The sequence below is a fragment of the Nematostella vectensis genome, chromosome 10, assembly GCF_932526225.1.
Source record: "Nematostella vectensis chromosome 10, jaNemVect1.1, whole genome shotgun sequence".
NCBI lineage: Eukaryota > Metazoa > Cnidaria > Anthozoa > Actiniaria > Edwardsiidae > Nematostella > Nematostella vectensis.
In genome coordinates, this window is record NC_064043.1 from 8,360,874 (window position 1) to 8,387,940 (window position 27,067).

The window sequence follows — 27,067 nt, forward strand, 5'->3', positions numbered from 1 at the left end:
AAGAAGGACAATTTCTTAAAACCTTAGCTTTATTATTTTATTGTTGAGATACATAATGTTATGAAGGATGTCCGCATTTGTTAGTGAGACATGCAAGCGATTGTTATACTTGAAAATGACCATGTAATATTAATTAACTTGATTTAAGTTAGTCATAAAACACAAGTGGTGTGAAAATTATCTATCTATACTTGATTGGCTCCCGTACTCACTATCTATTGAGCGATAGATAGCGAGTAGCGAAAAACCCGGCGTTTTTCACAAAAACAACATGAATTATTATTAAAATCGTCAGTTTTTCGAAGGTAGTATTTGAGTGGATTTATACCAAAACAATTAGACTACTCGTTCTCTTCCTATGAGTCAAATAAAGCTACGCGCCTCGTTGACTATCTATTGACTCATAGAACTCGAACTCGTAATCTAATTGTTAAATATATAATACGCTAAGGAATAGACTGTGCTACACCTTTCACGGAAAAACGGCTGAGCTTGAAAACACCGAAACCATACCATTTCCGCACATTACCTGAGAAGAGGTGTGCAAAATGTTTTTATTTCAATATTATACCGGGTAGCAAATGTCTAAGTCATGCGTTTTTGTAAGCGAGAGGTCACAAAGGCGCTATTTTCAAGATTTTACAGAAGCACAAAAAATTAATTTCCCGCAGCAAAAAGGACTAATGACCTCTCAAGAAAAACACACTAAAAGTATACAGTAATAAGTCTGTTTTCAAAATTATCATCGTAGAGGAGAAATTTTATTCTAGACAAATTCGAAAGATGTGTAAACAAACCTTCCAGCGCGGGGAAAATCAAATCTGAAAAAGAATTCTAATACTTGCCGTAGTTTCATTGCATAGATAGATTATTTGTAGCTAAAAATACAACCGTCTTTTTATCGTTATTAAAAAGGCATCATTCCTAGCTCCATCGCGCATAAACAAAACGGTTCGCGAACAAGAAAACGGAAGAAAAGAGCTTTTATCTACAACTGCAAGACTTTTGACTTTTGAACAACTTCAATTAAATCTATTAAAGGACGGTGCATAAACGCTTATCTAATCAAATCGAGATGATGCACGACACTTCTTATTTTATCAGATCAATCTCGTTATTAGAAGTAAGAACTCTTCGGTTTTTTACTGGGAAACTAGTGGTAGCCCAAACATAAAATGCAACTGGGTTTTTTTTCGTCGTCCCGAGAAATCTGCAATGTTGCGCAATGCCCAGGAAGCCCATGCGTCACTGTTTGTATATTTTTTTAGTATACTCATTGCGACCTTGCACAAGCCTTTCTCTTACACGAAGTATCTCGCCTACTGTCCTACGTCAGCGCAATACCTAGTTACCAGAATCCTTCTGCATAATTTAAAACTGTGTCATGGCCGCCATCTTGAATTTGAGATTCCAGCTCGGATCCATGTTATTTGTGCAGTTGAAGGCTCGATTCGCGATTCAATGGTTATACACATATTTTACCATATTATATACATATTTTACCATAGCCTCAATTTCTACCAAGTTGTTTTGGAAAATCATCTCAGCTTTGATTGATTTCGCTGTATTTACTTGTGTTTAAATTTGCAACCCGAGACACGCGGCTCAAGATAAGAATTACCACAGGCTTTCCATCCTGAGGTTGTGTGGAATTGTGTATGTAATGGCATCACGTACAGCGGCGTAGCCAGGACTTTTAACAGGAGGGGCCCAAAAGGGATTTTCAAGGCATTTTCTCCTGTATTTTAGATAATGTCTCATACATTTACTGTATTTTTGGCTGCTAGAAGGGGGGACCCGGGCCCCCTGGGCCACCCCCCTGGCTACGCCCCTGACGTATGATCGCCGATCGGCTCACAGAAACATGTAGTAGTTTGCTCTTGAAACGCAAATGCCAAAAAAATAAGTCGGAGTAAATAAAAAAATGTCTTAAGTGACATTTTTGCGTGGGCGGAGGGGGAGAGAGACCGCGGTCCATTTATGTCCCCAAAGTCCACAACATGAATAATTAGAAGGTTTTTCATTGAGCATGCAAGGTTTTTTTGGCTCGGGATGGATAACGGGTTAAAAAAACCTTATTCTCGATGTTGTATTTCGGAATAGAGACATAACTTTGGTGAGTAACTGTGTTGTAGGGTCCCCTAAGCTCCACTAAAACGAGGAAGCATGGAATTGCTTTTAAGCGAAGACATTGAATTTTTAAGAGGATTTGAAATCTAAATAATATTTGCACGAATCCGCTCTTTGGTCATGTCTTATCGAAATAATCTATACCCCAGCTTACCCCTGTCCTTTACGTACAAAATGAATACAACTACTAAGTCCTAATGGGCTGAAGACAACGAAGGTGTCTGCTTTCTCTAAAACAAATTGGAGAATAACGCAATGTTGCCCAAAGCAAAGGTAGAAAATGGAGTATGCGGACCAAAAAAAATTACATGGTCAGTTTAGACTTGTCACCATGATCTCCTTAGTTATGTCTCTCCGCAAATTTAAAAAAAAACATCGGTTATTTTTTTAAATATATTGGAAATTTCATAAAATACTGGTCTGTTTATTTGTTAAATAACTTAAAATCGGTTAACGATAAAAAAATAAAACAGTGGCACATCAAAATTAAATATACATACAAAATAAACATTAAATATCATCCTCCGAAAACAGGAATAAATCGGGTGAGATTTGAGACTACTAGACGTCAATTTTGTAACGAGAAAATTGAAAAAAATGTTATAAAGAATTACTAACGAGCCTCTTTAAAAGGTAAGAAATATCCTAATTAATATCACTTAGGAATAAGAAAAGGGCAACAAATTAAATCCGTCACAAATGTAAGAAATACCTGTTTCAATATATCATTGTGTAGGTGTGAATTACTTAAGTAATAAATAGCCTATAGCTTTGATATTAGGGTAACCGTTGTCACAGCAACAATATCTACAGGTATTCCCAGCCGCGCAAAGCCAAGAGTTTCCCCCAATACCCAACATGCTATCAACAGAACCACAGTCGTTTTGTTCGTTACTAACCAACCCTACACGCACTCTACCGCCCACGTTAAACCCTTCTTGATTACAGTCTGCCTGCATAGACGAGCCCGCGATCAGTGCCTTCCAAGCGGTCTTCCCGATCGGGGTGGTCCCTCTGTAGATTCCGTCAGCGATGACGTCATAAAGTGACGTAGCCGTGTAGGGGATCGTCATGGACTTCAGGTTGTCCCCGACCTTGAGCCCGATGCAGATCTTGGTGAAGGGCGTGGCCCAGTAGCTGGGGAGCTTGGTCTCTTGGTTATCGAAGCCCGTCAGACCGGCCGAGGGGTTGTAGGCGAGCTTGTTGGTCCAGAGTGAAGACTCGTACAGGAACGTGGCCTATGAAGTGTCCGGAAAACAAATGACAATATTTGTAAAATATGCATATTCAATATATCCATACGATATTAGGTGTACGCATACCTTTGCACCGTCGACTTTCATGGCCAGCGTCCATCCCCCATCGCCACAGCCGTCAATCACTGTCATATGGCAGTAGATCTCTACGCTTTTGTTCTCCATGCTCAGGATGTACGCGGCGTCTTTTTTTAATCTGCAAACAGCAAATTTGATTTGTGTTCGAAGAAATTTGCCTAATGTTAATTTTGAAATAATGAGGCGTTGTCCCTGAACTTACCCTCTGTCATAAACTTCCTTGCATGAGGAAGGAGAAGCGTTCCCTAAAAACAGATGACAACGCTTTACACAGTTATCTGCTCAGCATCTATTATTTTACACAGTTATCTGCTCAACATCCTTTTATTCAATAGAAGTCGATCTCTTTTTTTGCGACTACTCTCGTAAGCGGCCAATTCCAGACACATCCGCCGGCACAATTTGTACTATGACCTCACAGTGGTAGTGAGGGTAGTTTAAGGCCTTGACTGACTGAAGCCATGATGTATTCTGTCGCTTGAAATGTATGAGGGTGAGTTAGAAGGTTGCTCAGTGTCGCTGTAACGTTCTAGTATTCATGTTTGAACGTAATGATTTGATGTACTTATTCTTCATGGATTTGTGATTTATACCAAATAAAACTCTTCTGTTTGGGCGTTCTTATGAGAAACCATTGACTAAACCTCGACTGTAATATAACAACGTACCTGTGAAGTGCTCGCAGAGCATGCCGGTAGTATTTGGTTGACAAGCACACAACCATTCAATATTTTCTGCGCATGCCAAGTTGCACGTACCACCATTCTTGCACGTCACATTACTGCAGGGGTCGGGAGGGAGTGACCCCTTCAGAATTGAATCAAAGGCTCTGTGAACCAAATCCTGAATGCAAATGTATTTTCCTAGTTATTTTTATGTGTGCAAAAAGATAAACAGGATACTGAACAGTGAACAAAGGCTGAACACATCCAAGATCCTGTCCTTATACCTTTTTTAAATGCTTACAAAGCATTTGCGAGTTATTAGAGGGACTTCTGAGTCACTCGGACGTCGGATAGATCATCCGTAAACTTTTGGTGGTCTTTCTGTGCTTTAGCGACACAGCAATCCTTAGATCATATTATATACTTCCGGTGTTCAACTTCCGGTTAAAGCCTAGTACAGTGAAGGGCCTTGTCATTGACCTGTGACCACAGTATGATACTAAAGAATGACCGTAAAGTATATATATAAGATAGTTTCTTCAAAAAAGTCTTCCATGTGGGTTGAGCGTGCGCATGCGCCTTCGTCACTGACGTCAATCGGTTTTCTACGGTTTAGTCCAAGTCAAGCTGTTAGTTTGCAAACAAAACAAGTATAATGCTAGCAAACCTTTTCGCGTTGTTTGTTTGAATTTGTGCTGAAAGGAGCAACTAGCCAAAACTGCGACATTTACGTCCGAGAAACATGAGGTAAATGTTCTGTTAGCTGACTGCAGGTTGTCCCTCTTAAACACAATTGATTGGGATGATTATTATGCCTTGTCAGGGTCGAAGTGGATGTAGCCTGGTTTGTGGACTTTGCAGCCAGGCCTGGAGGCGAAGGTGTGGTTACACAGCTCGCACATGCGCGTTGGTGGGTGGTAGTTGGTTGATTGACAGTCAGGTTCGGCCAGGCAGTAAAGGTTGCAGTCGAAAGGACGAGAGGCGGTCACGGTCTTGATGACAAGGAGGTCCAAGTATTCATCTTTTAAAGAGAAAAATATACATTTACTTGTCTTCGTTACTGCTCGCTACACTGTGTGAAAATAGATATCTCATCTCTCAATTATTTCTTCAGCAAATAAGCCATTATGTTATCTAGTCCATCACACTGTCTGTGTGTTCGTGTTTTTACTGCGTTTTGTAATGGAAAGATATCAAAGCGTTAGGTGACAGTAGCTTGGAACTGATGATGATCTTAACGCCGACAGCCTGAGCTCTGTTAGATTGGCTTAATAAATTATCTAAAGAAATCTTTACGGAGCAATCATGAAGCAGTCACTAAACAGCTAAATGTAAATCATGTGAAGACGTAGTTCACCCCGGTCTAGTCTATCTTTTAAAAAAGATACAGATTTGACAATCGATAAACCGAAAAAAAAATCGATAAAAGCTAATTGCTTTTTATCGATTGGATTTTAAAAATCGTTAAAATAGACGATTTTTTTATCGATTGATAACGTATTGTTCGATTTTTATCTATTTATTACATCTCTTTTAACCCTAACCTCGGCCCCCATCAGTTTTCATCTCCCTAACCGCGGCTGACTAGTCGATCTTATGCTTCATGACGCTAAGACACGGCTAGATATATTGTGGTATAGCACAGAGCTCTAGGTATAGGTATAGCAAAGAGCTCTTATGAAATCTTTCTTATTATTGTTATGTTTTATATGTTTGTGTATCTACAATCACCAGCCCGCCAGATACCCGCTATTCATCTCACTCGTTGCTTCGTCTTCCTACCGTTCCTGCTGCCTGTCTCTCCGCGTATCATTTTCGCTTTATATGCAACCCACTATGGTACTCGCGCCGCATAGCTCATCGCTTATCAGTTACGATCTTTTAGCGCGCATCCTAACACACGCTCTCTACAAGACACAATATAACACTCCGTACTCAAAGGAGCCAACAGTCCTATACTCATTATAACCACTATGAATCTTCTATTCGCCATTTTTATTTTTTTTCTATCCTGTATCTGTACGCTTTCAAATATTATTCTCATTATCGATCTTGTTAACTCATTGACCCCTCAACCGGCCTGTACCGGCCTTGAGAAATACCCACGCCCAAAAATTCATAAATGCAAAATAAACACAACAGGATGAAGATACTCAGGCATCAGTCTAAGGGATAAATGGTCTTGCAGATATGCATCCAGCCAAGGTGATAGCAACTACTCTTAAGCCAAGTAATAGCACAGGGAAAAGCACCCCTCTCAACAAAACGCTCAAAATACCACACAAGGGAGAGAGATCATCAAACACAGCTCAAGACACAGAAAGTTACCTTTATTCTGATCCTCCAGGTCGATTTCCATGGCCTCACAACACAATGTCCACTCCTTGAAGGCTTGTGAAACCACTTGGATACCATTACATATTGCAAAGCATTATGGGATATCCATGTTATAATTCATGAGGTTTTTTTATAAGTATTTTCACCCCAAAGCCAAACAAATCAATTCCAGGTCATACAGACCCAGAATGGCAGAGTAAACAATTTTGGAATCAATTAGAAAAATTTGCTGTGATTCATTAGAAAACTATTTTCTCATCCAGGCAAAGCCAAACAACAAAATCCCCATGAATACACATTTTCTTGCAAATACCCATAAGCACAGCATTCAATTATGCCCCAATAGACTTTATGATGTCCTAGGACACTTTCCCAATATGCTCATAGCTGTATTTTTATGAAAAATACAAGCAACCATCAACTTGTACTTGCATCAGCACAGCGACAAGGGATTGGAGATGGAACCGCAAAGCACTGTTGGAAAGCTAGGATACCGCTGACAAGGAAAAGCGGTGTTTGACGTTGACGGGCTGTATAAAACTCAAAATAGGGGGGGGGGGAGGTATCTGTTTTATGTCTGTTTTTTGTACTTCAAGTTCAAAAATAGCCAGGAGTCAGTAGGTTTAATCCACCACCCCTAGGTTTTAATCAAAAGAGACTAGGCCTTTTTAGACTTGTGCTGTGAGATACACCAGTGGATTGGATCACATATGCCATTTCTAGCAAGTGAATATCTTTAACCTAGAAAATAGAATTCTTGTACTTGGACATGACTGGACTCATTGGTAGAAGTAATATGAATAGCTTTTGTGTGTTTTTTAATATACATGATTTTCCACAAACACATTACACTCCACAAGATTGTATATGTTATCTCAAGTTATCAACAGGTAATTATTAGCATCCTCCGAAGGTTAAATACACAGTTCCTCACCTAACACTTCACTCAAAGCCCGTTCTCTACCTCCAATTAAAACAACAACTCTTACCCTAACACCCCCAATGCAATACACCATATGACATAACCACACAACACTTGCACACTTAACCAACGCACTAACGTCTATTACCACACATTTCACATAGCTGTCAACTCTGTCAAAACTTAGGCGGGAGTCTCAAGATTTTCTCAAGCCTAATTTTCTTGAAAATATCCATACATTTACTGTATTCTCCCGCCAGATATCTTGGCACTTCTAATACACTCAATGCATTGTCTCAAAATAAAGCGAATTTGAAAGCTATACATTTCATCATCCCGGTATCATCTTCTTCGGTACGAACACCAGATTTAAACCAAAACAATCAATGTTAAAGGTTATAAATGCAGGCGTAACCCGGTATATTTTATCCCGCCCCCTCCCCTGTTTTTCATATTTGTTCAAAATCCAACATGGCGGCTACGAATCGCGCGAGGCTGGTTTTTCGCGATGTAAACAGTAAACGCCTCGTTACTGGCTAAAGGTTGTTCTTTGTTCTCATGTCTCCCTCGTCATTTCTTAGTTTGCCTTTTTGGCCCTTCTCTTGTGGATAAAAACGTTTTTCTCAGTTTCCATTTAAATTCGATAAATAGAAAAAAAAATGATATCATCGATTTCTGCACTATTATTTTCCCTGACGATTTTTGACGATTCCAGGAATCAATCGATAAAAAACGATTACTTTTTTCGATTTGTATCGATATTGATTTTTAACGATTGACAAACACTTCGCTTCAAATATGACACCCTGTTTTGAATTCTGCGCCAACAACAAGATGATAATAGACCTAATAAATTACCCTTCTCCTCAATAAAATATATAAAAGAAAAATAAATGTCCGGAAAATCCTTGCTGTTATGGATTGCCAAGCAAGGGGGGGGGACTGGGTAGTTTCAGTGAAACGGCCTGGGAGGCGCGAATCGCCCCTCCGAGCCCCCCAGCCCCGTCTCTAAATATCAAGCGTATAATGTTTCACGTACATGAACAATCGGCGATCGATAATGTAGGCCGAATTGATTTCGCGTACGGGGCGATTGCTAATGTAGGCCAAAACGGTTTCGCGTACGGGGCGATTGCTAATGTAGGCCAAAACGGTTTCACGTACATGAACAATCGGCAAAAGCCAAATCGATTTCACGTACATAAACAATCGGCAAAAGTTAATGTAGGCAAAATAGATTTCGCGTACACGAATAATCAATTAGGGCCGCAGGTGTTTCGCGTGCACGAATAATAATTAGGACTGCAGGTGTTTCGCGTTCATGAATAATTAGGGCGTAGGCCAGGCGCGTGCAAGCCCAAGGACTTGCGCGTACACGACTTTTTGGGGCAAATAGCGGTGGGGCCGCGAAAACGAGGAGGGCCGCCAACCTACGGAGCGTGGAATAACCGTTTTTCGGCCGTGAGTTCAAAGCCGCCTGCGTGGCGTTTAAACCTGAGTTCTACTCGAACACCTCGCTTCCGAACTCCTCGCGGATTTTTCGCAGTCTCTTTTTCATCCTTTCGCGTGCCACCAGGGAGGGCCCTTTCCCGCTTTTTTATCATGCGGCGCGTGGCCGTGTCGAGCTCTGATAGCGGCCTTGAGCGCGTTGTATCTCTCTTGTTCCTGAAGTATTAGCCGAAACTCTTCGTCTGAGATACGCCCGTCTTGCAGAGCCTTAGAGACCAGCTCGCTGATCGAGTTTTTCTTACTCTCCGCTAGAACCATCGTGTCTTTGTGTTTAGCCACCTTGCTCGTAAGACCCCTAGAGACCACCCCCGCGCCCGCGCCCACGACACCGACCAGCCCAGCGACCCCTGCCAGCGGAGCGCCGATCAGAACCCCTATCCCACTCAAAGAGACTCCCAGCTCGGCGCTGGAAAGCGCCCCTGCAGCGATGCCGGATGCCACAGACACAGCATGGGTAACGGCGAAGGCGCGCTTATACTTCTTCCGCACCTGTCGATAATGCGTTATCTCATTGTCTAGAACCGCCTGAGTGTCACGTATTACCTGGAGTCGGAAACTTTGTGCGTCGCCGCCGGTGCTTGCCGGAGCGGTAGGCGTTTGCGGGGGGTGGGCACTGGGGAGCGGGGGATATATGGATATGCCACCGCTGCTAACGTCGCTGTTCGCCATACCTGAGGCTACGTCGGGCCTAGGTTAGCTCTAATACGAGGCGAACAGGCCTGCCCTTAAAGTCCACCCGTCTACCGCGATCATCCCTGACCCATATTCGGATACTCGAGACAAACTCAGAGGAAGACGCTGCGACACAAATGGGGGTGTCGGGCCCATAGACGACTTTCTCGTGCGGCCTCCCGCGGGTTTCTAGGCAAGCGAGAACGTTTGAAGGCTCGTCTAAGGCGAAGCATTTCGTGCGGTCTACGATATCGCAGTAGATGTAGATGGCCTCTATTTTCGACAAAGTCACCTCAAGTGGAGGATCCCCCCCGGGCAGTACGAGGCCCCGCCCCCCCATCTGATCGTCTTTAGCCTCTAGGCCAAATAGTGCGCGAAGCTCGGCGTTCAGGAACACAATGCCTGTGGACACGAGCACGATCTTCCCGGTGAGGGGATCCAGCTTCGCGGTCAGAATCTTGTTTTTAGCGCGGTTGTTCGTTTCCATGATGGACTCGGCCGTGTGGTGCCCGGCTGGCAGAGTATCGATGGTCGGGAGGGAGTCTGTAGTCGTTATCTGCTGCTCCCGCTCGAGATTATACCAGCTGTTAAACAGCGAGCATTGCCGGAGCGCCACAAAGCGCGGGCGCCTTATCGGCTGCCCGAAGAAGAGCGTCAGTTCACCTCCGGTGAACTCAGCGTGTAGAACCACCATTGTGTTGAACATAGCCCGCCTTCGTGTCTAATAGGGCTGAGCATGGATTGGGAAGGCTGGCAGATGCTGAACGAGGTCCCCAGAAGGAAGGAGGAGGAGACGAAGAAGGCGGCAGTTGCGGCGGGAGCCTCTATAGCCGAACATATCAAACACGCTATAGCCGAACAAGCCAAAAAAACGGTTTCCCTAGGTTTCCCTAGATCTCTGACCCTCGCGGAAAAGCTGCTCTACGCCGTGCCCGCGACCCCCGTGGAGAGCACGGCCTCAGACATCACCCCACTACTCACGCAGCTGGAGATACACGTGGCTGAGGACAAATCATTCACGACTAGTGTCCGAGACATATTCAAGGAGACAGTAACCACGCACAAGTCCGCCAAGGAGTCTCGCCGGTGGCTATCGGAGCCTTCCTATGGGTACTGGCCACAGCAACTCAACTTTGCGGTCTGGTGCGCAACCGCCGGATGTGGGGTGTCCCTAACTGACCCCACTTTCGCCACGCTCCCCTCTGTCATCAGGGGATTTCTAAGGTTTCACGTCTACTTTACCACCCGGAGGATACTCTACGAGCTCGGCGTCCCCCTGCCTGGCGACAACCCGTTCACGCAAAAAGGTAACCCCTACAAGAAGGCCGCTTTCGAGCGTCTATGCATAGAGTTCGGTTTGCCGCGTAAGCCGGACTTCCGATGGAAAGGCGGGCGGAACCATGGGCTAGGCGATGTGTTTGTGTTCTACCCGGGGGAAAGGTATCGCAACGTACACGTGATCCGCGGCTACGACACGGCGGCGGACGAGTACCCGAGCCACCTCAATCTGTTTAGCGACGAAGGTGGGACGTACAATAGTGGGAAGCAGGTGGGTTACATACGCAACGACGACCACGGGGGCGTGCAATATAGCTGGTTTGCGCCTCCCAAAGGCGAGGGGCTGACAAAAGCAGGGCTAGGGAGACTCGACCGCTCGGTCGAGGCGTTCGTCTACATAGTGCTTGGCGCGCAGGTAAACGTCCGTTCCTCCATCGCAGGGGCCGGTGGGCCGGCCTTGGAGGCGCAGGCGGAGTTCACGGAGCTGCTCGAAGACGCGATCATAGAAAACGACATCGCTCAAAGCGTGCAAAGGTACCAGTTAGTCCTGCAGGAGGCCAAGGTGAGACTGAGTCTTGCGGTTGCACCAGGTGTGTGGCTGATGCCGAGCGATCTAGTGATAAACATGCAAAGCGTCGTGGGCTACAACAATAAGCTGCAGAAAGCCACGGACTCCATGAAGCTCGGCGCAAACGCGATCAACACCGAGACAAAGCCAGTCGGTGCTCGTAACATGGCCGGTGGGCATCCTAGGGTGCAACACGCGACTGACCACGCGCCGCCCCGGCGGCAAAGCACCCCTGCGAAAGTGCACGCGGAGGGCGCGGCCCCTACCCTGTCGGGCGAGAGAAGTGACCACACCGCCCTCAAGGTGGGGTTGTCGGTGCTCGTGGTGGCCGCGGCGTTTTACTTGTTCCGATGACTGCTTTGCATTCGACGAACCAAGAACGCGGCTACGGCTAGAATGAGCAGCCAGGTTTTCGCGCTCCAGTTCGTCAATCTCGGACAGCCTCTCCTCGTTGCGCTCACGGGCCTCTTGGCGGCTACTCTCTGACGAGTTAGGGTCGTCGATGGTCTCCCTGTCTGTGGCTACCACCCCTTGCAGCTCTTGGATCCGTTCTGTGTTCTCCTGGATGACCGCGTCTACCTCTGCCACGGACCCCATCGCCAGCTTGAAGCCTCTCAGATTTGCAACGTCTTTTCGGGCGCCCCCGTCCTCGTTGAACAGCTGTCTTGGTTTAGACCAACCTCCTTTGTCGATGTTGCGAACCCGTATAAGCGTCTTCCCCCTCCGGTCTGAATGGAACCGTAGCAGACTCTCTTTAAGGTTTGGGTATTCCTCCCTGAGGAACTGGAGACCGAGTCTTGTCGCTGCACCCTCTGTGATGAACGAGGTTTCAGCGCTTGCAGTTCCGGCGGTTTGCGTTGCGCTTCGAGTAGCCATGCTATGCACAGCATGCATACGCGATGACGTGCTCGTCATTGGTATCGACTCCCCATCATCGGGGTCAAACGGGATGAGGGGCGTCGTCTCGTCGTCCCCCGCCCCGCGATCGGCGGACGCGCCCGGCAAGGTACCGTCAATGTCAACGTCAACATCACCCATGATGCGCATGCATAACTCGTGCTATGCTATGTTAGACATGTCTAACAGTCCGCACCATAGCCACGCGACTTCGTACTTTATGTGCATACGCGTACACGATGTCAGTCAGCGATAAACTCGATCCCCAGCGAACACCCAGAATCCCTCTGGGGTTGAAAGCCGAGAGAACTGTTCATCGGGTCACTCTCAACCCGTCGACGGCCTCCCCAGAGGAGACGCTATATGTGGCGGTCCCAAAGCTATCGGAAGGCGTCACGCTCGTGCCTGGCTCCTTGAGGGTCGGTCTCGAACTCTCCGTCTCAGGCCATGCGAATAACACCGTCGTGAACAACGTCGGCCGAAATATCGTGAGCCGCCTGAAAATCACGTTTGCAGGAGAAATGATCCAGGACACCAACCGCTACGACGTCTTCAAGACGTATGAGGAGCTTTACCTGTCCAAGGTCGAAAGAGAGGACCGCCTGGAGCAGGGCATACAGTCGGAAAACATGCGCAAGCTTCGCTCCCAGGCTGGCGATAAGGCGACCAGTAACGCCAAGGAGAACACCATCCCGCTACACCATCCCGCTAGACCATTCTCTGCTGACGGACCACGGCGTGCTATACCCAAGGGCGCTCTCCGAGGCGCTGCTCTTCGAGATCACGTTCGCATCGGCTGACCAGGTAGTAGTCGGAACTGATGCCACCAAATTATCCTATGGCATCAAAAATCTAGAGCTGGAGTACGAAAGCCTGAGGGACGACAACCTCGCCCGGTCTGCAGCCGCCGCCTACCACAACGGCACAACGTTCTTCTACGAGCAAGTGAACCTTCACAAGACCTTCGTGATTAGCATAGGGAGGGACAGCATAATCAACGAGAGTGTCAACCTGCCGCGAAGGTCTATGAGTGGTCTGCTGCTCCTCTTCGTGGAGCCATACACGGCAGGGATTCGCGACTCTGAGAAGTTCGTGTACCCCGACATCAAGAGCGTTCGCGTTACAATCGACGGCACGCCAAACAATGTCTTCAGCCAGGGCCTGCGCCCCACGGATTTCTGGAGGGAGACGAAAAGGCGGTTCGTCCGCCCCTCCCCGGGGGGGCACAGCGGAGCGCCCGCCGCCCCAGCAATCGGCCCCGAGTCGTTCTATGGCGATAACAAGTTTGCTCTGTGGATCGACCTTCGAACGACGGACGACAGCGCCATCCATGGGGGTGGTCTCCGATTGGTCAATACCCGCGACGGTGTGCACCTCGAGATAAAACGCACGGCAGGCGGCTCGGGTAGCGTAAACTGTCACGTGTTTGTAGTGGCCGACGCCCAGATGAACCTTATGAACGGACAGCTAGAGTCCATACAATACTGAGCACATACGCCGGAGCGGTATGGACCCGAAAAACGTCCCATTTAACGCTCTCATCGTGGGCCCGACGTCATGCGGGAATTCGTAGTGGACCGACTGCGCGGCCCTTTCCGGGGCAAGTTTGACTACATCGTACTCGTGTGCCCTACCTTTGTCTACAACAAAACATACGACGGCTTCGGCGAGGGCGACAATCGTCTGTTTGTCATCGCACCTGAGGCGGGTCAGATCGACATACTGCTGAGGTTTGTCTCCACCTTCTTTGAAGGCACTAATACGCTAATCATACTCGACGACTGTGCGGCCTCGAAAGACGTTAAGAGGCTCTCTGACCAGCTCGTCAACTTGGCGTTCAGCGCGCGCCACGTGGGTATTAGCGTGTGGGTGGTCACGCAGCAGCTCACCAGCATCACGAAGCCGTTCCGCGAGAACATCGCGGCCCTGGTGGTCTTCTATACCCCGAGCAAGGCTGACATGAAAGCTATCCTGCATGACTACGGCGCGGAGCTCTCAGAAGATGAAAGAGTACATAAAGGCCCTCAAGACGAAAGAGTTCTCGAAGTTAGAGTTTTGCTTGCGTCACCCTTATACCATCGCCCTAGTCGAACGGTAACCACCGCCCTAGGGCATAACGTATATGCACCTTAGCCACGGCATGATGAGCGACGAATACTTTGAGAGTCTTCTTGAGGGGAACGCCGCAGGCCTCCCGGCCGTCGAGTCGTTGGACTGCTCGACGCTAATCGAGCATACTTTACGAAGTCCTCATTAGCAACCTAGCGAAAAACAACTGACGAAGGTCTCTTCATTAAGAGTCCGAAACCGGTCTTGTAAACGCTATAACCGCCCGCCGATTTTTCATCAAACGATGACATCGGAAGGCACCTTAGACGAGATGAGCGAGCCCTCTCTCAGAAAAAGCCAGATTTAGCCAAAGTGCACTTTGAATTCTACGAGTTACAGTGGCGATTCTCGGCAGCCTCAAATCTTCCTGTTTGATTTTAAGAAATCTATTAAAACAGGAGTGAGCTGTACTGCAGATATGTCCTAAATAACTCTAAGAAACTTAACATGCACAAAGAAAGCGCTTATGTCAGGTCGAGCAACGCTCCTATAGACGTGAAACATTAAAGAACGACAAATTCCACCACAAAGACATATAATATGTCACCTAAGGTTTTTGTCACCTCATAAACCACGTCTAGCGTATATCGTCCTCCGTAGATCCATTTCTGCGGCATATAACGCTTAAGCAAAAGTGTAATCTCAAAGACACTACGCACTTTATTTACTTCATCAGAAGTCTATAAAAGGGCGAAAGATTCATTGATTTAAATATCCTTGATGTCCATAGCTTACTGAAACTTTTCAGTACACGCATTCTCTCCTCTTGCCACCCTCTTAGTTATAAGAAGGGTTTGTGTCTAGGGAGATGGCCTACGTCCGTTGAGAACAAATTCCTCACTTGCCACCTTCTAAGCCGAAATTCGCAACTTATTCTAGATACGGTTACGCGATTTCACAACATACATAACGGCGAGTGTTGAATTCACGGACAGGCAAAATGCGTTTTGAGGCAAACATGGCATCTAATTAACGAATCTAAAAAAATTTGTCATGAGGTTCCACCCGGCTAAACAGAATCTTTTGAAGATTCTTATAAAAAACTGGCAACTTATCACGGATCTCAGCCTCATACGGCTAGAATCTTTAATGAACCTATAGTCTCTTATAGAAAGGAGAAACCGCTTATAGACTTTTAAGTCAGAGCTACAATCTCCCATAAAGGACTAGGTATCAAAGCAGATTTATTTGCAATTGTGGCGGGTGTGGCTGTTGGCAATATTACACAACCGAAGGTGAGCAAACTGAGATAGCAGACGCGAAGGAGGAACTCGCCATTCTCGTAGCCTCGGGGAAGTCGAGAGAAATGGTAGGCAAGGCCCTGACTCACGACGACGTCAAACGCATGAGCGCCGAGGAGGTGAGGAAGTACCAGAGGCGATACGAGACCGCTCTAGCCAGCCGGACTACAGACGCCCTGGCAGACAGCTTTCTGAAGCTTGCGACCAAGCTAGTAGGCATGGCGCTGCCGATAGACAGTGTGGTCGATCTTCACAATGACCTAGTGTCCGACTACATCGTCAACAACGAGCTCCGCATATTGTGCGGAAGCCTGGCTCTACGCCGCGGTCGTTTGATGGCTTTAGCCGCCGGGGCGTTACACATAGCGAGTCACGTGGACTGTCGTGCCGACACCGGAACGGCAAGCGCTGACGCGCGGAGCCAACGCGAGGTAGCAGCCGCGGACAGTGTCGAGCCCGCCATCCCAGAGTAGACGCTCATTTGAAAGCTCGCCACTCCTCCTACCACTTGGTACCAAGTACTTGGTTCCAAGTAGTTGACACCGCGTGTTCGCACGTCGACGCAGATGGAGGAACCTCAAGGAAGTACTAGTGCCCAGCCTGACGAACAACTTGCTCAAGAACTTGCCCAAGAACCTGGCAAACGGCATCAATAACCTGCACGCACGCCTGTGGCTGCCGGGACGGCAGCGGCGCGAATCACGAGCCCCGAACCGCCCGCGACCCGACCTCACCCTGGACGAGTCGAAGCCGAAAGGCGCTTGGCAAAGTGGAACCGAATCAACAGAGCCAAGAAAGAGTCGCTTCGTGTCGCCGCTGCGCAGCAGCTGCCGGTGGCCCCGGGGCCGAGCGAGCCGCAGCCAGGACGGCGCTTGCGAGCCGACGATGCCGCCTCCGGAACGGCAAGCGCTGGCATGCCTTCGGCACACACACCTGCCCCGGAGAGCAACTCTGCCTGGTCGGCCAGCTTGGTCATCGGGCTCGCTGGTCTTCTAGTGTCATTGACCGGCCTCTACACACGAAGGCGGGAGCTAGCTGCCGCGTTCACGCAGACACCAGCTGGTGGCCCCGGGGCCGAGCGAGCTACCGATCCGCACGCAGCGGCCGACGGCGGGACTCCGCCCGCAAGGCCGCTGCTGGCGGCCGCACAGCAGACCAAGGAGCGCGCTCCCGGGTCTCGGCTGTTATCCATGGAGTAAGCAGACATTTAGACACGAGGGCCCCACCCATATCCGCACGATGTCGACGACGCAGCAGAGCAAGATTACAAAGACCATCACCGACGCCGCAGTCATAACCGGCCTCGTCGCCGGTATTGGATGGGTTGGGCGCAAGGTCTTACGCGAGGACTTCACCAAAGATCCCTCCGCGAACGCCATGAACTACGCAAAAATGACTGCCGCCGTCGCAGGTGCTGTCGCTTTGAAGGGTTACCTTGAGGACCAGAAAATCCTGCCCATGTAGTAGCGTGGGCCGTGTGTTAGACTCGTGCGCGCCTTGCGCATACACACAGCGCGTGGAGTGTGCTTCGCATAGACATGGCCTCTATCGCGATTTTGGTTGGCGGCGCCGTCCTAAACGCGACTGCATTCGTTGGTGACAACTACCTCGCAAAGTTCCTGTCGAACGATGAGAGCCCCGCCTTAGCCGAGAAGGAGATGCACGACAAGGCCCTAGAGAAATACCAACAAGACTATGGACGCTACCAACAGCGGCGACAAAAAAATCCTCGATTGGCAAGCTCAAAGTCGCGAGAGAGGGTCCCTCGCAAAGCAGAACTTCACCGACACCGACTACGCGCTCAAACTCTACAACCAGACCTCCCTGGAGTCGATGCGGGCCCCCGAGCTGTCCGACTACTACGTCCCCAGCAAAACGCAGAAGAACGCCGAGTTGGCGTACATAGGCGCTGGCACTCTCGCCATCGGCTACGCAGCTAGCCGCTTGCTGTGACGCAGCTGCCGTCGAAACGCGTATACGTACGTATGCGTCTAGGCGGCCTTTTTCCATGCTGCGCGTATACGTGTACGTATACGTACGGCGAAGGCGCAGCAGACGGCATCCGCCTGTTGGAGACTGATTCCCCCGTCGCGATACGCACGTAATTGCCCACCGGAACGGCAAGCGCATGTCCGACGAAGAGCTCGATGCGTTCCTTCGTCCTATATACTACGCCAGAGGTGGTTTCCAGGGAGTGACCGCTCTGCACGCCAAACTTCCCAAGGGCTCAGCCTCCATAGACCGAGCGCGTAGGTGGGTAACCTCGCAGCCCGTCGGGGGCTACACACAGACGCCCCCTCCTCCGACTACCTACGCCCACTTCTCGGAGCAGATACCAAACCGTATCCACCAGTCGGACCTGCTATTTTTACCAACCGACCGCGGGTACAAGTATGCCCTGACTGTCGTTGACGTTGCTTCACGATATAAAGCCGCCCGCCCACTGAGGACTAAGAGCGCGGCCGTCGTCTCCCGCGAACTCGCTGGCATCTACGAAGAGGGACCTCTCACATGGCCTAAAGTCCTCATGGTTGATGACGGCACGGAGTTCAAGGGTGCTACCACGAAGCTCCTAACAAACCACGGGGTGGAGGTCCGACGAACTGAGCCTGGGCACCACAGGAGCCAAGCTTTCGCCGAGTCTTTCCATCGCTGGCTGGCGCAGCGCCTATTCCGTGCGCAGTACTCGAAGGAGCTTGCGTCCGGCAAGACAAACCGCGAGTGGGTTACTGCTCTGCCAATCGTCATCTCGGACATGAACGCAACGAAGACTCGCATGACTGGCCTTGCGCCTGAGGACGCCATAAAGCTGAGGCGCGTGCCTCTCAAAGCCGAAAAGCCCCCCTTAGAGGTCCCCTTGGAGGTCGGAACGGAGGTGTACATCGCCGTAAACGAGGAAGACCTTCAGGACAAGGGCCGACGGCGAGCGACGGACCCGTGGTGGACAAGCAAGGCGTACCCAATACTAAAGAGGGTCATGGAGCCCGGACAGCCAGTGTTGTATTACACGGCGTACTCTAAGCACGGCTTCACGCGATCGCAGTTGCGTAGCGCGACGCCAGCGCGATCGAAAAAATCTTCTGGTCGCGCTAGCGTCACCCTAGCGCCACGCTAGCGCCACCCTAGCGTGATCAGCGCTTGTGCCTTCTATTGCAGCTAAGGCCCGTGAGTCTGACATTCCACTTGTAGTGACCCTGACTTTCGTCCCGCCGGTCGATACTGAAGCATTGGGGATGACTCTTGGTGTACCCCTGAAGCAGAAGCTGAGTGCCACAGAGCGTGCACTTCTTTTCCGCGTCAGCAATCATGCCGAGTACGTGGTCTACCGTCAGAACGTGGTGCGGCCCCGTGTACTTCGTGCGACCCTTTTGCCTGTCGTCTATAGCGTATTGCTTGATTCGCGCTATAATGAGCTCTTCACTGGGCGTAGCCTGCAGTCCTGCGGGGACCAAGGCACCTGGGGTGTCATCGGGGGGGATCACGCGGACTATCTGGTCGGCGAGCCGCACGCGGGAGATGCCGGTGTACACAGCATTCGTGATCCAGCCCTCTAAGCTGTGGTCTATGATAAACAGACGTCTTGGGTTCTGGATGGTCTTGCCCTGCACCCGGTGGACTGTCCCCCAGCCCGCGTATTTCCACTCGAGGGGAAGCCCGTTAAGGACCACGCCGAGAGGGACCTCGACTACCGTGCCTTTGTACGCGTCGACCTTCTCGCCCCTTTTGCCTGGCACGGGCACCGGCCGTCCTTGCTTGCGATAACGATGCGCGACGCTAGGATCGGGGTCAAAGCGGATGGTTGCTGGCAGTCGGGGGTAGTTTTTCCTGTGGTGCTCTACCAATCGCTGCTGGACAAGGGCCCCCATCTTGTTGGTCGAGCACACCCACATATCGCTTGGGTGGGCCTGCTCGATCGCCGCGTCGAACGCCACCCCACCCCACTCCTCTCGAAACACCTCAAGCTGTTGGGAGTCTGGCTGACACCAAATCCGGCCCTTTATGTCGTGGAGCCTGGAGGAGGGGGCGGCAGAGCCGCAGTCGAATGTACTGTACGGCTTTCCGCAGTCTTCACACAGGCAGCGGTAGTCGGACTCGAACCAGCGGATGTTCACTTGTGCCCACTCCTTGAGCATATCGTGAGGCCCCTCTTTATCTCCCCAGGGCGGGACCTGCCCATAGTCGCCACAACACACTACCTGACACGGCCGTGTGGCGAGATACCTTAGGATGGCGCGTAGCACTTTAGTCTGCACCTTACAGCACTCGTCAATGATGATTACTTATGCAAGACGGTCGAGTTTGTGCCCCAGCTCGGAAGGTCTCCACTCCTCTATCGGCTTCTCCGCTGGTATGCAGAGGTAGTGGTGGTAGGTTTGAGCCTTCACCGCGAGGCGCGGGTTGTTGCGATGGTCGTGGGCGAGGTCGTTCTCGGGGGTGAGCACCACAACGTTACGGCCACGGAACATGCTCACCGCCCACTCGGTCTTCCCCGACCCTCCCTGGCCGGCTAGATACATCCTCGCAGAGGTTGCGGCCACCAGATCGCACGGCAGACTCGGCGCAGTGCTTGGCTCCCTAGCCAAGCACCCCGACCTCTTCGGACCCCAAGCCGCTTCGGGCCGCCACTCGTACCCAGGCCTCTTGTGGCGCCACTCTCCATACCTCGGATTTCGCTCCACGAGCTTCACACCACTGGGCACCGCCTTTGCGTATATGGCATCTGTGCACACTCGGAGGACGTCTTCGCAAGGGAACCGCCTCAACATGCGTCGCAACGCTATGTTTGTGTACGCCAAGACGAAGGCCCTGATATGGTACCATTGTGAGCGCCGGACTCGGTCTTTGTATTGGATCAGATGAGCCCCGTCGGCATGCTCGAAGTTAAGTGGTCGGTGCCCGCAAGGAGGTTCGTCAGATACGCGGCTTCTTCACGGTCGCGGACTACGATCGAGGACTCGTCGCCATGGCGAGCGCACTTGCCTACGAAACGCACAGCGAGATCTCGACCCTGCGAGTCTTCGCTGCCGGGGCCGGAGTGGGGGAACTTGATGGAGTCCTTTTTTCCGACGCTATACAACACCTCCCTCGCCGCGGCCATGGCGAGGTCACCCGAGTCTAGCAGGTCCTTGAGCTCTGGCGTGGTGATCCAGCCCTCGTTTTGTTCCAAGTGCTGCCCTACCCTCCCGGAAGTGTAGGGGTGGCAGGCCTCAGAGAACCCCCACTCGGTCAACTGAATGGCCCCGGTCAGTTGAAGAACCTCGCTCAATGGCCGTCCCGCAACATCCGCGATACGATACACGTTCGTAGGGAAGCCGTATTTCCGTACCAGATCAATGGCGTCCGAGGCGCCGCCGAAGACACTGTCCTCGCATCCTAGGTACGCCGCACGCATGTCGATGTGAGCATGAGGCCGCGCCCCTAAGTTTTCCCTGCTATTCCACACTTTGGACTCAACCTGCGCCGCTCGCCAGACGTCCCTGTATTTAGGAGGCGTTGGCCTGATGTTTTCTCTTTGGGTCCACTTCTTGAAGCGATACCCTATTGCGCCGCCCATCGAGTGCGTAGCTTCGATGTACTCTTGGTAGGCTGGGAGCCATTGAGGATCATGTCCAGTCTCGTCTGTAAACGCCCTGTCGATAGCCCATCCGTCTTGTCCCAACCGGTACAGTTTGCCTTCGTGCGTGACTATAACACGCCCACACAGCCAGACCCTCGTGCTTCTGGGGATCGCCCTGTTTATGAAGCGGATGAGCACCTCTCGCACCTTCGCCTCGTGCGTTTTTGCGGCGGCACTGGTAGCGCGTGGCGCTGCCTCTCCCTGACATAACGAACGAAGCTCCCTCTCAGCCTCGAAGTCTAGGCCGTGGACGCTCGCGATCGCAGGTGGTTCAGTCGGAAGCTCCGCCCAGGCGTGGTTATTGTGGCAAGGGATGCGTATTTGTGTGTACCTCCTTTCGTACTTCCCCGAGTCCCACAGGACGTTGCCCAGGGCGTCCACGGCTACCAGCTTTATCCCGAGCTTCCTTTCCATCTCAAACAGGTCTTCTTTGGTGCACCCCGTGGTGGCCAGCTTCTTGTCAAATCGCTCGAGGATCTTGCCTCGTGTCTTGGTTAGACCAAGGGAGCGCGAGGTGTCGCGATTCCTCAAGATTTCGGCAACATAGCTCACAACACAGTTAACGAAGGCGTCACCCCCCTCTCGCACAAACATTGGCCCAGGCTCACCATTTTGCTCAGGTAAAGGGCGAAGCTCGTATCTCACGTAGACAAGGTACTCTCGCCCCTTCTCCCAAATACCCGCATCGATGCCTTCCAGGGCGCCGACTGCGATTTGCCCCCCCCTTTTGACTAACAACCCACCGATCTTGTGCTCCGAGCGCCCTTCCTCCTCTGTGATTGGCGCCAATGGCTCTGCGGGGGCCTTACCAACGACCGTGAAGAGTCTGTAACGCCGGTCGGGGTCCACCATCTCGAGCACCAGCGGAAGCACTGCGTTCGCCCGCAGAGACTCTCGCTCGTGCGAGACCCACCACACCGAGCCGTCGTCATTAATATCAGGCCCCCGCACAACCGGCTTTAGAGCAATCACACCTGTTCCACCAAGATCTCGCATCTCCTGGTGAACACTGGCGCTTATGTCTCGGCCCCGTAGAGTGGCATCCACGCTCGGGAACCGAGGATGGGCGCCGCCGACGAAGAGAGAGTAGTACGTCTCGGGGTCTAAGCTCTCCGGGCCCTCCTGCCGCCGTCCCGGCAGCAGAGGGTCAAACTCGCGCCAGACCTCCTCCGTCCACACCTTCTCCGGTACGAGCGGCTTAAGCAGCCTGTGTTTGACATCGTCGGGGATGTCCTCGTCCAGGATGTTTTGGACCAGCCCTGCCAGTACGGCAGGCGCCTCTTTGTCACGCATGCTATCGAGAATCTCCTCTATATAAGCGTCCATGTTTGGGTATACCCTGTGCCACCCAATCTCCAACTGCCCGTATCACAACCGGCGGGATGAGTGCCCGGGTATGACCCGCGCCACCCAGTCTCTAACTGGGAGTTCGGGTATGCCCCGTGCCACCCAGTCTCTAATTGACCATACCGCGGGCCGCGATGTCAGACAGGACGAGCGCGAACCGCTTCCGAGCGCGCCTCTCGACGCCACGCATCCACTGCCCTACACGATTCGCTCCGCAGGGGCGGCACAACCGCGTCTCCGACCGAGTCCCTACGCCGCAGATCCTGCACGGCACGGCGAGGGGGATGCCCATACGGAGCCTTTGGAGGTGCACCTTGCAGTAGGTGTCCATGCACCTTCGGCCGCACGTGTTTGCGTGGCCGGCCTTCAGCCACCCGCAGTAATCCCTTCCGTACCTCATCCTTCGAACGCTCGGTATACCACAGGACATACGAATGTCTAATTGCAAACCCAACGCCTAATTAATTATTCATGAACGCGAAACACCTGAAGCCCTAATTATTATTCGTGCACGCGAAACACCTGCGGCCCTAATTGATTATTCGTGTACGCGAAATCTATTTTGCCTACATTAACTTTTGCCGATTGTTTATGTACGTGAAATCGATTTGGCTTCGTCAACCTTTTAATTTTTAGATTTACGCATTTTTCTTCTTTACTTTTTGTAATTCTCAGCTATCTGTGCTGAAAATGAGATTTCTTCAATTATGGTGTGACGTGCGTTTTAGCCACCAAAGTAATTCAAGAATTGTCAACATGCGAGATTCGTTGTTTTGATTGACTCAAACTCCCCAACCAGGAGGAATCAGCCATGCTCTGGTTTGCACTGAAGCATTTTATCAAGTGACGTTATACAGACATAGATAGCACGTTTTCGGCTTTCTACTATTCTAATTCACCAAACTGCCATGGTGTCCAGAGAAGGATGATTCGTTGATTTGATTGACAAGAACTTCATAACTAGGAGGATTTAATCAAATTCTGAATTTACTCTGAGAATGCGCACTTATTCATTGAAGCAAAATTCTGAACAAAAAATAAACGCCTAATTTGAAGCGATAAATATTTTGATGTTTTCCTTATTCATGTCTACTACGTCATTGATGTTTAGCAAAATTTTACATAGCCAAAACAACGGTGATTTATATGTATCATGAACCATGTATATATTTTTCTATAAAATATGTTATAGACTTTTCTACCTTCAGTCGCTGTGAAGACGGCATCCCTTGAGAAGTCCTCCCGGTCTTCCGACTTTACAATCGTGAAAAAACACAAAAGTAGGAAAAGAGGCGAGAGAAAGCTCGCCATAGTCAAGAAACTTCAGTTGGCACTAATTGCTAGATGGTTGGTTTGGATCGTTATGAGACTAAACCCCGCATCTCTTGCCGTGACAGGGGCTTGCTTGTGCACATGCATTGGTTTTCCTCACTGCAAACGCAGCATGAATCAAAGTGACGCCATTTTATTTCTTTCGTAAACAACAAATATAAATTATGCATGATTACCCAATTATTCGATTAGATAATGAATAAAAATCGGTGCATTGGTTTTCCTCACTGCAAACGCAGCATGAATCAAAGTGACGCCATTTTATTTCTTTCGTAAACAACAAATATAAATTATGCATGATTACCCAATTATTCGATTAGATAATGAATAAAAATCGGTGCATTGGTTTTCCTCACTGCAAACGCAGCATGAATCAAAGTGACGCCATTTTATTTCTTTCGTAAACAACAAATATAAATTATGCATGATTACCCAATTATTCGATTAGATAATGAATAAAAATTTGAGATAAACAAAAATCTAGCACCACTGACTTACCGGTGAGATGGGGAAAGAATCACGCAAAGAGTGTGAGTAATATCTAAAGTGTTTAGGCGTCGTATGAAGTTGTAAAATTGTAAAATGTCATCTATTAAAAATATTGTTTTTCTTTTTCTTCCTTTTTTTGTTTTTTGTCTCAAATAAATCCCACACATTAGCATCACAGTTGGATGTTTATTATGAATGACGTATATAGCTTTAGCGGTGAATACACCTCTTTCAAAATATTTGAACCCATCAAATAATTTGCGCTGCATCTTATGTGTAAGGTATAAATGACAATATCCTGTTCTCAGAGTCCTATGTACAGATAATATATAATACAGAATACTACACTTGCTCAAACCTGTGCTTGTTTTTGTATTTACCTCTTTCAGAATCCTATATACAGATAAGGGAAAGGTCATTATTTATCGGGGGAGGGCTACCAAGATTAATTTTTTTCCGGTTCAAAACCTCCCCCTGATTAAAAGTCCAAACATGGTAACCCTTCCCTAAAAAAGGCGACCAAAAATCAACGCCTTCCCCCAGAACAAAAAGAAGTTAAATGCACTAACTTCGTTCATGTGAATTTATTAGTCGTATTGGTGACCGAATCATCAGGTGTGTGTGTGTGTGTGTGTGTGGGGGGGGGGGGGGGGGGGGGGGGGGAGGGGAAGGCACTGGAGCTGGCCTTTAAGCATAATTAAGTCAGGAGCAGTGTTGATTTCAAAAAAAAATATTTAAGGGGTATATATATAGTATTGCATATTGGGGGTCCAGGGGAATACTCCCCCGTGAAATGTTTGTCATTATTGTTAAAACCTAAATACTTTCGACTTAATTTCAACATATATCTAAATCTATACCCTAAAGCTATGTAAAACTATGTTAATCATTTTGGAACCCAATTTGTGGCTGTGAACCGCTCGAAGTTCGAATGGAAGGATTAAGGAGGATGAGATAAGCAAATAAAGACATCCCAGATGTCTATTTAAAGAAACTTTTAAGAAGAGCCTATGAGATTAGCAAATAACGAAATGAGATAATCAAATAAAGACATCCCCAGAGCTTAAAAAATTTCTCATTCAATAATATCAGGCTTTAATTCTTAAAGTTAAACAAAACAAAACAAAATGAAATACAATTTCTACTTTTATATAAAGTTTTGATATTTTCCTTATTCATTTTTACTACGACGTTGATGTTCAGCAAACTTTTACCTAGCCAAATCCACAATGATTTATATGTTCTATAGCAACCAAGGATATTTTTTCTATACAATATGTTTATAGACATATGTTTCACCTTTTGTCGGCGTGAAGACGGTATCCCTTGAAAAGTCTTCTAGGCCTTGCGACTTTACAATAATGAGAAAACACAAAAGTAGGAAAAGAGGCGAGAGAAAGCTCGCCATAGTCAAGAAATCACACTAATTGCTAGATGGTTAACTTGAATCGTTATGAGATAAACCCCGCACCCCTTGCCGCGACAAGCATCTTGGCCAAGCAGCTTACGAACATGGTTTATTGATGTGTAATTTGGTAAATTTCCCAAATTCTGAATAGTAGGGGTGTCCCAAGGCTAACGGGACAGTCTCAATGCCATATATAGAATTCGGATCGTGTGATAGACCTGCCAACGTGATTAATGTGTAATTTGGCGCTTTGTTTTCACGCACAAATTATAATAGCGCTGAGTAAAAAAGGCATATTCACAGGTCGTTTTCCCCAAATCTGGAATAATAGGCCTCAGAGTATGGCGCGCTGTTTGTTTCACAATTGCTAACATACTCTATGTCAGATATCTAAACGATTTTATTTTGTTGTTGGTGGCGGTAACCAGTCACACCTTGGTAACGACCCAAGCATGGGACGCGAGAAAAATTATAAGAAACAGAGTTATTAACTTGGAGTCACGCCTGACATGATGGAGAAACAAGACTTGACGTTTCCAATAAGCTCATTTCACATCAAATAAGGCGGAAAATTCCCCTAATTACTTAGTGAGTAATATCAAACAAAATATCAAATGCGACTTTTTTTAAATTGATGCGACTTGTAAAGTATCATTGAAATTTGTGCTTTTCGTCCCTGAGCCCATACATAGCGCGAGGATGATCAAGAAAAAAAAATCTTAAAAAGCCAAAACCAGGGCATGTGCATTTCGGCCACTCATTTTTTGTGTTTTGAACAGGAAAATTGTATCTTTTTTCATGACGGGTTTTCCGTCATGTCATCACGCCTCGAAAGAGGACGACAATGGCTATAGCGGAACAAGAACAGCGATTCAGATGGCTCGTATTATCTCTATGTTGACCAGCTGCTCGAGCGAGAGACTAGTAACTTGGTAACATGCCCGGAGTTCAATTCATGGTCTCTATGTTTAATACCTTTAATTTAGTTACCAACCAACTTAAATAATCTCGGCAGTTTATAAGCTCGATCAACACATTTAGAAATTATGTACATTGCCATTTGTAATTAATTTTTTTTACCCAATAAGTTATATTACAGGCGTGTACACATAATTGGCTGACGGGGGTGCGCAGTCATGGGCTCATGGATATATATCCTATGGAAATAGCATAGTATTTGAAGATTCCTCAATAAGACATGAACCACCTTTT

At 48.7% G+C, this 27,067-nt stretch overlaps 1 protein-coding gene across 5 annotated transcripts; it reads right to left on the reverse strand.

Annotated features, from left to right (window-relative positions):
* Positions 1-15: 15 nt before the first annotated feature.
* Positions 16-25,972, reverse strand: LOC116614358 (uncharacterized skeletal organic matrix protein 5). Of its 5 annotated transcripts, none has more exons than XM_048733450.1 (7): positions 25,747-25,972; positions 24,828-24,840; positions 4,797-5,150; positions 4,133-4,307; positions 3,667-3,709; positions 3,453-3,582; positions 16-3,368 (listed from the first exon to the last, which is right to left on the reverse strand). In XM_048733450.1, the coding sequence occupies exons 3-7, from the start codon at positions 4,854-4,856 to the stop codon at positions 2,874-2,876; spliced, it is 903 nt and encodes a 300-aa protein (XP_048589407.1). In that variant the 5' UTR covers positions 4,857-5,150; positions 24,828-24,840; positions 25,747-25,972; the 3' UTR covers positions 16-2,873. The 5 variants fall into 5 exon arrangements, with proteins under 5 accessions (XP_048589407.1, XP_032231156.1, XP_032231158.1 ...); XM_032375265.2 differs by having other exon boundaries at positions 23,829-24,840; XM_032375267.2 differs by lacking the exon at positions 24,828-24,840.
* Between the last annotated feature and the right edge of the window lie 1,095 nt (positions 25,973-27,067).

Bases quoted from the DNA above. Each gene is read 5' to 3' on its own strand.
- LOC116614358 (XM_032375267.2), bottom strand. From the start codon at position 4,856: ATGTCGCAGTTTTGGCTAGTTGCTCCTTTCAGCACAAATTCAAACAAA. The intron at 4,308-4,796 runs GTTTGCTAGCAT...ATTTGCATTCAG, and splicing joins CAAACAAACAACGCGAAAAG to GATTTGGTTCACAGAGCCTT. The intron at 3,583-3,666 runs GTAAGTTCAGGG...TGCTGTTTGCAG, and splicing joins AAGGAAGTTTATGACAGAGG to ATTAAAAAAAGACGCCGCGT.